The sequence below is a fragment of the Rhinolophus sinicus genome, linkage group LG10 (genome assembly GCF_036562045.2).
Source record: "Rhinolophus sinicus isolate RSC01 linkage group LG10, ASM3656204v1, whole genome shotgun sequence".
Lineage (NCBI taxonomy): Eukaryota > Metazoa > Chordata > Mammalia > Chiroptera > Rhinolophidae > Rhinolophus > Rhinolophus sinicus.
Window position 1 is genome coordinate 13,983,682 of NC_133759.1, and position 16,231 is coordinate 13,999,912.

General features: G+C 42.0%; 1 protein-coding gene across 3 annotated transcripts in view; it reads right to left on the reverse strand.

Moving 5' to 3' along the window:
* LOC109445341 (CTD small phosphatase-like protein) overlaps window positions 1-15,556 on the reverse strand; it is a 142,905-nt gene extending 127,349 nt beyond the window's left edge. The window contains exon 1 of one of the 3 annotated variants that reach the window (XM_074312609.1): window positions 15,103-15,556. In XM_074312609.1, coding sequence (XP_074168710.1) covers window positions 15,103-15,181 — 79 coding nt within the window. In that variant the 5' untranslated portion in view covers window positions 15,182-15,556. The remainder of the gene's footprint in view (window positions 1-15,102) is intronic. The other 2 variants (XM_074312610.1, XM_019727630.2) reach the window with 2 other exon arrangements.
* Between the last annotated feature and the right edge of the window lie 675 nt (window positions 15,557-16,231).

Consider the following 16,231-nt stretch of genomic DNA (forward strand, 5'->3'; position numbering starts at 1 on the left):
CTTTCTTAATTGAGTAAAATGAAAGATATGAGTCGAAACATGCTTGCCAATCAAACAGAATATTAGATCAAAAATACATTTAAATCAGGATATTGAAAAACTCGGACATAAAATTTTGGTGTTAAGACCAAAACTTAGGAATGCATCCTTTTAAGGTTGGTTAAACAACCGTTGTCACTGAAGCCCTATTGATCTAGACTTGATTTCTCGCTGAATTCATTACTGTGTCTCTTTACAGACAACCAAGATTCTCAAAGTACTCACTCAGTTTGACTTTTATACAGGTCAATAGCACGATGTTGAAATACACCTGTACAATGACAATTTTCCAGCTCCAGTCCTCCTTAAAATACTTAGCTAGGTCTAAAAGTTAACCAGGGGACTTCTGTTTCCAGGAAGACGGAGTAGACATACTTCTCCCTCTTCTTCCCACCAAGTAAAACGAAAAACCATGGACATTGTTTATAAAGCAAACATCAGATTCTGAAAAGTGGAGAGAAGAGGCAGATCAGTTACGTAGGGACATTGAGACCCGAAACAACATAGTGGTGATCTTGGGTTTTCTTTTTGCCTCACACAGCCCAGACTTAGAGCTGAAGAAGCTCAATACAGAGAAAAACCAACAACTGCAGACAAAAAGAGTCACCTCAAACGCTTACTCTTTGTAAGCAAAGGACCAGAAAAGAATCGAACCAGACAGAAAACTTTCAGACAACAACCGCTCTATGCAGCCTAACACTCCCTGCCTCCCCCACACCTACCGATACCAGGAAAATCTGATGGGTGTACCTAGAATTTCACTCTCATCAGGGGGTAAGGAGGGGGCCACTACCACTGCCGGGGGAATGTCAGAGAAGGCCAAGAACTTCCATCCCTGACAGCTGGGAATGAGCCCCTCGTCTCCCAGTGGCGTCAGTGGGGACCACGCGGCCCGCTTGGACATCTGCCCTCCCCAGCAGTAAGGAAGTGCTCCTCCCCTCCCCATTGGGGTGGTGTCAGAGAAGGCACAGGAAGAGCCAGGGCTTTCAGCACTGCAGGGTGGTAATGAGGCCACTCCACTGCAGCTCAGGGAGGCCACGTGGGAGCCGAAAATCCCTCACCTGCCCATCAGCACATCAAGAGGCCCGGTGAGATCCCAGACGCCTACCTCTATCTGGCATAAGGAGGCAGTGCTGCCCCTTCTTTGCCGGAGCAGTGTCAGAGAAAACCAACTAAGACAGAAGGTGTACATAAGGCATAGAGTTTCAATTGTCCAGGTTCCAATTGTAATTCATTCGTTATTCCAAGAACCTGAAAATCTCAAAATAAATAAAAGACAATCAATAGCTGTCAACATCAAGATGACAGAGATGTTACACTTATCTGACAAAGATTTTAAAGCAACAATGATAAAAGCAAATAGGAACACATCTAAAACAAATAAAGACAATAGAAGTACTCAGCAAAAAATTGAAAGTCTCAGCAAAGAAATACAAGATATAAAGAAAAACTAAATGGAAAATTTAGAACTAAAAAAATTACAAAAATTGAAATAAAAAGCCCAGTAGATGGGCTCAATAGTAGGATCGAGGGAACTAGGACCAAATCAATGAACTTGAAGACAGAACAATAGTAATGACCAAATCTGAGTCAACAGAGCGAAAGCATTTTTTTTTTTTAATGTTAGTATTGATAAACTTGTGGGACTATAACAAAAGACCTAATATTTGTGTCATCGGAGGAAGGAGAAGAGAAAGGGCAGCAATGAAAAAGCACTTCAGGAAATAAGGGCGGAAAACATCTCAAATTTGGTACGGGACAGAACCTTACAAATTCAAAAAGCTGAGTGAGCCACAAACAGGATAACCCCCCCAAAAAAAAAAAAAAAAAAACTACACCAAAATACTTCATAAGTAAACTGTAAACTAAAGATGGCAAAGTCACTTTGGAAGACAGTGCTGGCAGTTTCTTACAAAACTAAAAATATTCTTACCATACGATACGGCAATGACACTCCTCGGTTTTTATCCAAATGAGCTGAAAACTTCTCTGCAGAAAAACCTGTGCACAGATGTTTATAGCAGCTTTATTCATAATTGCTAAAACTTGGAAGCAACCAAGATGTCTTTCAGCAGGTGAATGGACCAACTGTGGTGCATCCACACAATGGAATATTATTCAGCACTAAACAAGAAATGAGCTATTAAGCCATGAAGAGACATAGAAGAACCTTAAGTGCATAGTAGTAAGTAAAAGAAGCCAATCTGAAAAGGCTACATACTACTTTGTAATTCCAACCATGTGACATTCGGAAAAAGGCAAAAGTATGGAGACAGTACAAAGACCAGTGGTTGCCAGGGGTTGGGGATAGTGGAATGAATAAATAGAACACAGAATTTCTAGGTCAGTGAAACTATTCCATATGATACTATAATGATGGATACATGTCATTATACATTTGTCAAAACCCACAGAATGTACACCACCAAGAGGGAACCCTTATGTAAACTGTGGACTTTGGGTGTGTCAGTGTAGGTCCACTGAGTGTAATAAACGTATCACTCTGGTGCAAGATATAAATAGTCGGGGACAGTTGTGGGGGGGAGGTCAGCATTACATGGGAACTCTCTAATTTCTGCTCAATTTTGATGTGAACCTAAAAATGCTTCAAAAAATGATGTCTATTAAAAATATATTGAACTGAATGAAAATGAAAATACAACACATCAAAATGTGTGGGGCATTGCAAAAGTAGCGCTAAGAGAAAAACATGTAGCACTAAATACATACATTAGGAAAGAAGAAAAGTCTCAAATCAATCATCTAAGCTCCCCTACAAGAATCTAGGAAAAAGCAAAATAAACCCAAATCAAGCATAAGGAAGGAAGTCATAAAACAACACAGGTCAATGAAGTTTAAAACATAAAAGTAATAGAGAAAAATCAATGAAACAAAGAGCTGGTACTTTGCAAAGATCAAGAAAATTGGGAAACCTCTGGCAAGACTGACAAAAAATAAGATGGAAGACATAAATTATTATCAGGAATAAAACAGGGGTTACATTTTAGACCTTGTAGGCATCAAACAGGTAACAAAGGAATAGTACTATGAATAATTATACACAAATTTGACAACTTAGATGAAATAGATCAAATCTCAAACAATAAAAACTGTAACAACTTACCCAATATGATAGAGATGCTTTGAATAGCTCTGTAACTATTAAGGAAACTGAATCTGTAATTTAAAAACTCTCCCCAAAAGACATCTCCAGGCCCAGATGATTTCACTGGATAATTAACACCAATTCTACACAATCTCTTCCAGAAAAGAGAGAATTTATTTTATGAAGCTGATATGATACCAAACCAGATAAAGACAAAGCAAAAACAACGAAACAAAAAAATATATAGACCAATATCACTCATGAATACAGATATAAAGATCCTTAACAAAATATTAACAAATAAAATTCACCAATATGTAAAAAGAATTATACACAACAACCATGAGGCTTATTCTAGGGATGCAAGTCTGGTTCAATATTCAAAAACCTATCGATGTAATCTACCATATTAACAGACTAAAGACAAAAACTTACGTGATCATATCAATTGATGAAGAAAAATCACGACAAAATTCAACATTCATTCTTGATAAAAACTCTCAGAAAAAGTGGAATACATGAGAACTTCCTCAACCTGATAAAAACATCTACAAAAAACCTACAGCTAACATTATACTTAATGGTAAAAAACAGAATGGCTTCTCATTGAGAACAAGACAAGGATGTCCATTCTCACTGTTCTTATTCAACATACTTCCAGTCAATGCAATAAAGCAAGAAAAAGAAACAGAAAGCATACAAACCATAAATGAAGAAATATAAGTATTTTTATTTGATGACATGTTTACCTATGGATCCCCCCCAAAAAAAAAATCTACAAAGCTTCTTACAACTAAAAAGTGAGCTCAGCAAAGTCACAGGATAAAAGAAAAAAAAATACACAAGTCAATTGTATTTCTATATACCAACTCTATTCTGAACATTTGAACACCAAAATTTAAAATAGAATAAAATCACTTAAAAAGAGAAACAGATGCAAATCTAACAAAACATTAACAGGATTTGTATGCTGAAAACTATACAAGCCTGATGAAAGAATCAAAGAATACCTAATAAAATGGTGAGACATACCTAATTCATGGGTTAAAGACTCAACATAGTAAAAATGTCAATTCTTCCCAAATTGACATACAGATTTAATTCAATTCCTATCAAAATCTCAGCAATACTTTTGTAGACATAGAAAAGATGATTGTAAAATTTCTATAGAAAGACAATAAAACTAGAACAGCTAAAACAATTTGAAAAAGAACAAAAGTTGGGGGACTCAGTCTACCCTATTTCAAGACTTCATATATAGCTGCAGTAATCAAGACTGTGTGGTATAGGTAGAGGTATAGACACGTCAATCAGTGGAACAAAATAAAGAACCCAGAAAGAGACTTACACAAATATGCCAAACTAATTTTTGACAGAAATGCAAAAGAAATTAAAAAGAGGAAGGACAGCCTTTCCAACAAATGTGCCTGAAGCGATCAGAATCCAGAGGCAAAAAATTGAACCAAAGCCTCTCACCTCATAAAAAAATGAACGCAGTATGGATCATGGTCTTAAATGTAAAATGTAAAACTACAAAACTTTTGGAAAATGAATAAGAGAAAATCTTTGAGATCTAGTGCTAGGTAAAGTGTTCTTAGACTTGACATTGAAAGCACAATCAATAAAAGGAAAAACTGATACATTGTACTTTATCAAAATTAAAAACTTTTTCTCTGCAAAAGACCTGTTAGGAGGATGAAAAGATAAGCTACAGACAAGGAGAACATTATTTGTAAACCACGTATCTGATGAAGAACTAATATCTAGAATATGTAAAGAATTCTCAAACCTCAACAGTAAAAAAAAAAATCCAAGTAGAACACAAGCAAAAGACAAGAAAGGGCATCTTGCCAATGATATGCAGAAAGGAAATAGCACATGAAAAGACATTCAATATCATTAGCCATCAGGGAAACGTAAATTAAAACCATGAGACACCACTACACATTTACTAGAATGGCTAATATAAAAAATAGTGACAACATCAAATGCTGGTGAGGATGCAGAGAAACTGGATCCCTCATACATTGTGGGTGAGAATGCAAAATGGTACATTCACTCTGGAAAACAGTTTGGCAGTTTCATTAAAAGTAAATATACGAATACCAATTGCATGCCTGGGTATTTATCCCAGAGAAATATAGACTTGTGCTTACACAAAACCTTTACACTAATGTTTACAGCATCTTTATTCATAACAGTCAAAAACCAGAAACAACCCAGATGTCCTTCAAAGAGTGAATGGTTAAACAAACTGTGGTGTATCTATGTCATGGAATACTATTCAGCAATAAAAATGAACAAACTAGTAACATAAGCAATAAACTGGATGAAAATCCAGAGAATTATGCTGAGTTTATAAAAAGTCAATCCCAGAAGATCACGTATTGTTTGATTCCATTTATATACATTCCTAAAATGACAAAGTTTTAGATATGAAGGACAGACTAGTGGTTGCCAATGGAATAAGAAGGGGGCAGGGATGGGAGGGAAGTAGGCGTGGCTATAAAAAGGAATCATCAGGGACCTTCCTGGTGATGGAGTTTTTCTGTATCTTAACTCTACCAATGTCAACAGGCTGATTTTGTACTCGAGTTGTAAAACGTTAACACTGGGGGGAACTGGGTAGTGAGGACAGGGGATCTCTCTGGGATTTCTTACAACTGCATGAAAACTACAGTTATCTATAAATGATGAATCCTAGTCAAGGTGGTGGAATAGATAAACGTTGTGCTTGTCTCCTCCCATGACCACATGAAAATTACAACTAAATTATAGAACAATCAATCTTGAGAACCACCCAAAGGCTAGATGAACAGAAGTCCTATAATTAAGAACATAAAGAAGCCACCTCAAAACTGTAGGAGAGTGGAGACATGAAATGGGCTAGCCCCACACTCAAGTATGGCAGTTGAGAATTGGGAGGGGTATTTTGGCTGCAGAGGTCCCCCGTGAAGAGCAAAGGGTCCCAACTCCACACCAAGCTCTGCAGCCCGGAGCACCAATGTTAGGAAGAGGCGTCCCCACAACATCTGGCTGTGAAAATCAACAGGGATTCCATCCGTCCGGGGGAGACAGAAGGAGGCTAGAAACCCAGGTGTCCTCTCAAAGGGCCCACTCTCACTGCCCAGCACTCACCATGGGCTCCAGAAGAGGGACAGTGGCTCAGAGTGCCAGACATACAGGGAGAGACAGTTGCGTGGCTTCAGGGTGAGGGCTGGAGGGAAAGCCTCCAACGTCCCTATATTGAGCCCTCCTCTCGTGTGGCCAGTGGGAGGACACCATTGTTCCTGCTAAGCTCTCCTCTACATGGCCAAATCTGAATTTCTCACTCTACCTGATGACTCCCTGGGATCTGCCTGATTGAACACACCCACCACCGGAGGCTGTTTCAGTGGTCAGGCAGCTGGTGTTGGCCCATGCTGCAGTCTTTCTTGGACAACTTTCGGGGGTTCACAGGCCCCAGGTAAGCGGTGGCTGGCCTTGGTGGGCTCTGAGCCTTTTGCAGAGTAGCCTCAGGTTCAGAACTGGTGTCAAATTTGAATCAGTATTAACCCAGTGAACACCACTCACCCCATGCTGGTGACTCCCTGAGCCCCTGCTCCACCCAACTCCCATACCACCAGAGGCTCTTTCAGTGGCTGAGTCTGATGGATAGCTGACAGGTGACAGCAGGCCTTGGGGTGCCCTGAGACTTTTGCTGAGCTGCCCCAGGCCTGGTACTGGTGATGGCTGGCCTCAGTGCATAGCACAGCGGCTTCCACACACCTCTAGGACTTTAAGAAAATACGACGAACAATTACATGGCAACAAACTCGACAGCCTGGAAGAAATGAATAAATTCCTAGGAAAATACAATCTTCTAAGACTGAATCAAGAAGAAACAGAAAATATGAACAGACTTATTACTATTAATGAAATTGAATCAGTAATCTAAAAACTCCCAGCAAACAAAAGTCCTGGACCAGATGGCTTCACAGGTGGATTTTACCAAACATTCAAATAAGAATAAACACTTATCCTTCTCAAATAATTCCAAAAAATTCAAAAGGGTCAAAGATTCCCAAACTCATTTTATGAGGCCACCATTACCCTGATTCCAACGCCAAACAAAGACATTAGAAACAAAGAATATTATAGGCCAATATTGCTGATGAACACTGATGCAAAAATCCTCAACAAAATATTAGCAAACCAAATTCAGCAATACATTAAAAAGATCAGGCACCGTGATCAAGTGGGATTTATGCCTGGAATGCAAGGTTGGTTCAATACCTGCAAATCAATAAACATGATACATTACATAAACAAAATGAAGGATAAAAATAATATAATCATATTAATAGATACAGAAAAAATTTGACAAAATCCAGCATCATCCATTTATGATTAAAAAAAAAAACTCTCAGCAAAGTGGGGATAGAGGGAAGATACTATAACATAATAAAGGCTATATATGACAAACCCACAGCTAATATCACACTCAACAGTTAAAAGCTAAAAGTGTTTTCCTTAAAATCAGGAACAAGCCAAGATTGTCCACCATCACCACTTTTATACATAATAGTACGGGAAGTCCTAGCTGCAGCAATCAGACCAAAAAAAAGAAATAAAAGGCACCCAAATTGGAAAGGAAGAAGTAAAACTGTCATTATTTGCAAATGACATGATACTTCATAAAGAGAACCCCAAATATTCTACAAAAAAACTATTAGAACTGATAAACGAATTTAGTAAAGTAGTAGGATATAAACTTAGTATTCAGAAATTGGTTGCATTTCTATGCATCAATAATGAATTATCAGAAGAAAAATTAAAAAAACAATCCCATTCACAATTGAATAAAAAAAATATCTAGAAATAAATTTAACAAAAGAGGTAAAAGACTTGTCTTGGAAAATTACAAAAGATTGAGGAAAGAAACCGAAGAAGTTACAAATAAATGGAAGCATATACTGTGTTCATGGATAGGAAGAATTAACATCATTAAAATGTCCATACTACCCAAAGCAATCTATAGATTCAGTACAATCAAAATATCAATGGCATTTTTCACGGAATGTGAACAAATAATGCTAAATTTATATGGAACCATAAAAGAGCCCCAAAAGCCACAGCAATCTTGAGAAAGAAGAACAAAGTTGGAGGTATCACAATACCTGATATCAAACTATACTACAAGGCTATAGTTATCAACACAGCATGGTACTGGCATAAAAAGAAACACATAAATCAATGGAACAGAATAGAAAGCCCAGAAATAAACCCATGCCTATATGATCAATTAATCTATGACAAAGAAGGCAAAAATGTACAACGGGGTCAAGAAAGTCTATTCAATAAATGGTGTTGGGAAAATAGGACAGATAAATGCAAAAAAAAAAAAAAAAAGAAACTAGATCACCTTCTTACACCATAAACAAGAATAAACTCAAAGTGGATTAAAGACTTAAATTAAGACTTGAAATCATAAAACTCCTAGAAGAAAACAGGCAATAAACTCTCTGACATTCTTCTTAGTAATATTTTTTCTGACATGTCGCCTTGGGCAAAGGAAACAAAAGGCACAATAAACAAATGGAACTACATGAAACTAAAAAGTTTTTGCACGGCAATGAAAACCATCATCAGAATGAAAAGATATTCTTATTGAATGGGAGAAGATATTCACTAGTGATACATCCAATAAGGGCTTAATATCCAAAATTTATAAAGAACTCATACAACTCAACACCAAATAACTAACAATCCAATTAATAAATGGGCAGAGAATCTGAATGGACATTTCTCCAGAGAGGACATACAGATGGCCAACAGACATATGAAAAGATGTTCAACATTATTAATCATCAAAGAAATGCAAATTACAACCACAATTGAGGTATCACCTCACTCTTGTCAAAATGGCCACCATCAATAAATCAACAAACAAGTGTTGGTGAGGATGTGGAAAAAAGGGGACCCTCATGCACTGTTAGCAGGATTGCAAATTGGTGCAGCCACTATGGAAAACAGTATGGAAGTTCCTCAAAAACTTAAAAATAGAATTACTATCTGACCCAGCTATCCCACTTCTGAGTATTTATCCAAAGAAATCCCAAACACTAATTCTAAAAGATATATGCACCCCTATGTTCATTACAGCATTATTTACAATAGCCAAGATATGGGAGCAACCTAAGTGCCTGTCAACAGATGACTGGATAAAGAAGACGTGGTACATATACATAATGGGATACTACTTGGCCATAAAAAACAATGAAGTCTTACCATTTATAACAACATGGATGGACCTGGAAGGTATCATGCTCAGTGAAATAAGTCAGACAGAGAAAGACAAATACTATATGACCTCATTTATATGAGGAATCTAAACAAGATACACGAACAAGCAAAACTGAAACAGACACATAGGTACAAGGAACAAACTGATGGTTGCCAGATGGGAGGAGGGTTGGGGGGGCAGAATGAAAAAGGTGAAGGGATTAAGAAGTACAAATTGGTAGTAACGCGATAGTCACAGGGATGTAAGTAAAACATAGGGCATACAGTCAATAACTATGTATGCTATACGTAGTAATAACTGTATAGTGCCAGGTGAGTACTAGACTAGTTGGGTGGATCACTTCACAAATTATATAAATGTCTAACCACTGTGAGCTGTACCTGAAACTAATATAATACTGATTGTAAACTGTAATTGAAAATTTAAAAAAGGGGGGAAAAGGTGAAAGGGAGTAAGGGGCTCAAATTTCCAGGTATAAGACAAGTAAGTCACGGGGATGTAATGTGCAGCATAGGGAATATAGTCAATAATATTGTGATAACATTGTACGGCGCTGGATGGTTGCTGGACTTACGGTGATCACTTCTTTAGGTGTATAAATGTTGAATAACTACGGTGTGTGCCTGAAAACTAATATATTAGCTATATATTAATATATTAAAATATATTAACTATATATTTTAATAAAAACCTTAAAAAACAAACAAAAAACCCACAAGGTTAATTTTCCAGAAAAAAAATTCCAATCATGACCCATTAGATTTTCGTGTTTAAAAAAAAAAAGTTAATCAAACTGAATCTACTTCAAATCTGTTCTGGCACCTAAGAGAACTACTGCTTCCAAGAGTCTTCTCCTTGCTATACTATGGTTAGCAGCCCAAAGGTTAAAGGTTTCTGAGTTAAGCTTAAGAGCTGCAAACATTTGTGAGAAACGCACCTAGCATCTTGGGCCAAAATATCTGCCAAAACAAATTTGCCTACGGAAATCTCATCAAGGGAAATGTACTAGCTTACAAAATAAGTAATCATTTAGCTAGAGCTGATATATTCTTGTTCACATTGCATATTAATTGAGGGTTTTTTTGTTTTATTATTGTTCAATTCCTTTAAATTATTTATATCTCTCCAAACAGCTATGGGGAATTTCTTTTCTATTTTAGTTTTTAAAAATTCATCTGCAAAACACGAGTATATTTTCATTAATATTTAAACAATAAGGCAAAGCTCCCTCGCTTCTCATCCCAGCCTTCTCTCCAGAGAAAATCATTTTTGTCAGTTTGAAGTATTTCATTCTAGATTGCTTTTTGTGTATTTCTAGACACATGTACAGTTTTGCGTGTTTTTGTTTTTACAAAGATAAAATCACGTTGTTTTTACTGTTTTTCAAATTCCTTTTCCCCCCTTTAAAATATCTTGGAAATTTATATGTCAGTATGTTTCAGTCTGATTTAACTTGTTCTTTTCAATTGCCTTGCAGTACTCTCTGGACCTGATGTACCACAGTCTGTTTGCCTGCTGACACTTAAGGAAGGTTCCAATTTTTGCTACTGCAAGCAATGTAGCTGTCAGTGAAAATCCTTGTATAATTTCTCTGAGCACATATGAGGATATTTCTCTAGGAGAGAAACCCAGCAGTAGAACTTGGCTTTGTAGGTATGGCCACCATTGCCGATTGGCTGATTCACCACCTATTTCCATTCATTTTCAATCATCTCCTCTCCTCCTCCCATAACAAAGGCTAAAAAAAAGCTGGAAACTGGTTTTGCTTCCAGCTAGGGGTGGCCATGTGACCCAGTTCTAGCCAAGTAAACATCAGCAAAAGTATGATGAGTGGTCCCTAGGAATGTTTCTGCTCTCTAGGTAAAAGGGATAGACACGACTGGCACTGTCCCTTTTTCCTGCCCTGAAGGTGGCTGTGGTATTTGGAGGGGTGGCAGCCATGTTACATGAAGGAAAGCCAAGAGAATCACGGTGATGTCAGCCCTGACATTAGTGAGTTGCTGAACCAAAGCCAGCAGTAGCCACCTCTAGATTGTTATGTGAGAAGAATAAACTCCTATTAGTATAAGCTGCAGGAGAAGCCTGGTTTTCTGTTACTTGTAGCTAAATGATTCTGTTCTAAATTACTCTCTAAAAAGTCTGTACTCACTTTATTCTCTCATGAAAGTCTTTAAGAGTATCCATTTCCCAAAACTTTTATTTACTTTGGATGCTGTCAATCATTTAGATGTTTAATCAAGCTGAGGCATGAACATGTTTCATGTGAAGTAGAGCATCACGTCATACATTTATTGGACATTTGGATTTCCTCTTCTATGACTTTCTCATTCATATCACTCGACCACTTTCTACTGTACTGTTTGACTTTTTCTTATTGATTTGTAAGAGTCAATTTCCAGATAGCAAAGCAGACTGAATTAAACTCATGGGAAAATTTGTCTCTGCATCTTTATACCATCAATCAAATCAAACACAATAAGAAATAAATCTTCCATGACAGGCCAGGGTGACAGTGACAGTCATCTCTGAGAGGTGCACCACCGCGTGGCAATGTGTCAATAAGTAATTCAACTCGTGGGAAACACTATAGCTCCTGCTTAGCACTTCGTTTGCAAATCTACACCTAAAGCATGGCTGATGGGACAGTGACACACCAGTGAACCTGGCAGACTTCGTAACACATATCATCTCAATTAACCCTCATGTGAAACCCAAGAGGTAGTCGTTACTATTCCTATTTTACAGAATAAATGATGAAAGCAAACTTTTAAAACCAATAGTTTCCTTCCTACCACAAAAACTTACAACATTCCAGGCCCCATATTTAAAAACAAAATGTGAGGAGGGTAAAGGGGAATCAAATATATGGTGATGGAAAGAGAACTGACTCTGGGTGTCACCCACAATGGGATTTTTAGATGATGTAATACAGAATTGTACACCTGAAATCTATGTAATTTTACTAGCAATTGTCACCCCCATAAACTTTAATTAAAAAAAAAATAAGTGTTTACCCAAAACTAAACTTATGTAAAACATATTGTGCTTATCTAAATACATCGACATGCTTAAGCTAGAAGCATTGCTAAACCTGTTTAGTGGTTTATGAATCTGAAGAAGCTGTTCCAAAGTTTGGCTCCAAAATTTGTTGCCTCACTGTAGTTAAAATTATTTTCATTTTTTAAAGTGAAAAAACTAAATCGAATAGGACTTGAATGGTTCAGCAAGAAGCTACTAGCTAGCTACCACACCCCAAAGCAAGGAAGTAAAGAATTCCTCTAATCAGTTAACAATCAACCAGTCTGACACTAGAAAGCAAACAAAATAAACTGTTAAAGACGATAAAAGATTGTGGTGAAAAGCAACATAAACAAGTAGCATAGAACGGTGCACCATCCTAAGTATTTGTACATGGTTTGGATTTTGGATAGCTTGACTGACTACTTTAAAAAGCCTAGCAGCCAGAGGAAAAGAGAAAACTGGGGAGGATCCTACTCCTGGAGTCAGGTGGGGGGCAGCAGAAGGGCTGAGGCCCTGACAAATATTTTCTTGCTTTATATGCCACCCCTCTCCTCACAGAGCTGAGGATTCTCTCTCTGGCAAAGCATCACACAAAGCACTGGATTCACGGTGGGTGACAGCGCAGGCATCAAACCTCCCTGATGCTTTCTACTAAACCCTCCCAGAGCGGGCGCCCCCAGCCCAGAGCCTGCGGGCCAGGGCCCCAAGAACTGACAGCCCTAAAGCAGAAAGACAAGACCACCTAGGTGCTGACTGCTGGGGCCCCAGGTTGACATGGAGGTTTACTTGAAACACCCACTTGTACAATTTTTAAAAAAGACTTCCCTCATTTAAAACAAATCCAGCGCACAGATGGGGGTGGGGCAGGAGCAACTTTAGCTTCTTCACTTCTCCAGTTTCTCCTGTTTGTGTAACATGGTTATGTCCCCTCCACCAACTTGTTGAATTTTTAGCCAGTTTGTAAGGCACAGAAAAAAATGCCTGGGAGAGTTTGAATTCTCATCTTACATAAAAGAAAACAAGTCTGCAGACAATGTTTACCGTCTACAAAAGCGCAAACGGGTTGACACATCTCTAATGTGAGGGCACCTCTGGGGCTTTTCTTGCATTTTCCTGGTGGGCTTGCCCAGTGGTCCCTGCTTGGAGAGAGGCAGTGGAGTGTTCTCCTACCCCCAACCCCTTCCTCAGAAGGGCTGCACACCTCACCCACTGGCACAGCAAGGGTGGTAACACATGGAAAGAAATCTTGACTCTTTCCCAAACTGAGTTGTAGCCAGGCCAAGAAAGGAGAGGGGTCGCAGTGGGCTGTTCCTAACCTCTGTCCAGGTATTTGCTGGGCGCGTAGCAGGAAGAGTCAGGCGAGCTTTAGTCACCAGAACAAAACAAGCCAGATCCCATGGCCCTTCTAAAGGGTGTCCAAGCCCCAGGACAGCTCACTAGAGGGTCAGTAAGCAGGGCACGTGAGAGAGGGGGGCACCAAGTCTCAGGGAGGGGCAAAGACAAAAAAAAAAAAGAGGAAGCAGAAAAACAGAAGAGGGTGATGGGGTAAAATGTGCTCCAATCAAACCAGGCGCTGCAGCACAGCGCTGGATCTCTGGGAAGGGACACACCTGGCACCCTGAGCCTGTTGGAGCCAGGCACTCAATGGGCCCCGGGAGAACCAGGCCTTGCAGGTGCTCCCAACAGACTGGTGTCACTGAGACTGCAAAGAGCCAAGAAGGGAGGTGACTTAGCCTTGCCTCCCCCCACCCACACTTGCACAACCAACTAAACATACCCAGGCACACAGCTTCACTGTCTAGTGCACACATCTGCACACACAGGCACACACACACCCTCCCAGGAGATGGATACAACATATTCAACCTGCCAGTTGGGTGGTGTAGGCACACAATCTCTCTCTCACACACACACAACACACTCCATCAGGAATGAACACACATACCACATCTCTGCAGGCTCACGCTCATGCACACAAAGGTCTCACACACTCCACAATCTCTCAAGTACAAATAAACCTCTACATAAAATACAGACACAAACGCACAGCCTCGTTAGGAAAACATGCACTCACAACCTGTTAGATGCACGCACACCCTTACAATCTCTCAGTTGAAGAGTGCACACACACTCATAATCCATCACGCACAGCCACACACCTCTGTTGAGTGCACACACCCTTACAATCTCTCAGTTGAAGAGTGCACACACACTCATAATCCATCACGCACAGCCACACACCTCTGTTGAGTGCACACACACCCTTACAACCTGTCTCGTGCACACACAAAACCTACCAGGGCACACGCACTCACAACCTGCCAGGAACACACATCCGCTCACAACTTCTCTGTTGGCGTAAGTGCAAACACAAACTCACAGCCGGCCTGGGTCACCCCACACACTCACAACCTGCTGCTGAGATGCACACACAGTCTCACACGCGCTCCACCGGCGCAGGCAAGCTCAGTCTATTTCCGCCCGCACACGCACAGCCTCCCCTGCGGGCGCACCCCACAGCCCTGCACCCTCGCGGCCGGGCGCACCCCTCCCCCAGGCCGTGCCAGCGCCGGGCAGCAAACTCCGCCGCTGTGGGCTGTGCACACGCGACCGACCCGCAGCGGTCCGGCCCGCCCGCGCCCCTCCTCACCTTTCTCGCCCGCGCCCAGCGCCCGACCCTCGTCCTCCTTGGGGTTGGTCACCTGGGTGATGATGGCTGGGCCGTCCATGGGTGCGCGGCGCGGCGGCCGCCCGCCGGCCCGGCCCCCCGCCAGCCAGGCGCGCGGCGCTGAGGGCGCGCGGGGCCGCGGGCCGGGGCGCTCGCCGCCGCCGCCGCCGCCGCCGCCTGGGCGCGCCCGCCGCCCAGCCCCACGCTCTGGGAGAGGCGGCCCGGGCCCCCGCCCCAGCTCCCGCCGCCGCCGCCGCTGCCGCCGCTGGGCTCGAGCGGCCGCCGCCTCGTCACCATGAACCCCGGAGCCGCGCCCGGGAGAGCCGCGCACGGGGAGGCGGAGTGGGAGGCCCGGCGCCGCGGGAAGCGGGAGCGGGCGAGGGGGAAGGAGCGAGCGCGGAGCGAGGGCGGGAGGGCGGGAGAGAGGGAGAGAGGGAGGGAAAGAGGGAGGGAGCGAAGGAAAGAAGGAAGGCGGGCGGGTGGGTGTGTCCCGGCCCGGGGACCGGCCTCCGCAGCCGCCGCCAGCGCTGCCGGCCAGCCCCGGGGGGGAGAGGGGTGCGGGGTGAGGAGGAGGAGGTGAGTGTGGGGCGGGAGGCCGTGCGCGCGGGGGTCCTGGGAAGATGAGTGGGGTGCAAGGCTTGGAGTGTAGGGGATCCCAGAGGGGATCTCGTGGTAGATGTGAAGGGCCTGGGGTGTGAGGGATATAGGGAGGAGTGTGGCAGAGGAGTCGGGTGAGGGGCGTGGGGGCATAAGCAGGGCTCTCGGGTGTGTGGCAGGATTCGGGGGCGTGTGGGGTGTCGGGCCCGGGGGTTGAGGAGGGATCGCATGGCTGCGGGAGTGAGGCTGGGCCCTGAGGAAGGATGTTTACCTGGAGGAGGCAGGAGGAGTATGGGGTAGAGTGTAGGGTGGAAGGAGGGTCCCGTGAGGGTGTCTTGGGGGAGATGCTGGGTGAGGGGAGTCCCGCTGCGGGAACCTAGGAGCCGGAATGTCGGCGCGGAGGGCGCCGGTGTGCGGAGGTAGAGGCTGATAAGGAGTGGTGGTTCCTGACACTGAGGCGGTCCAAGGAGGGTTCCCGGGCGCTGGTGTGAGAAGAACCCGGGGGTGCGGGGAA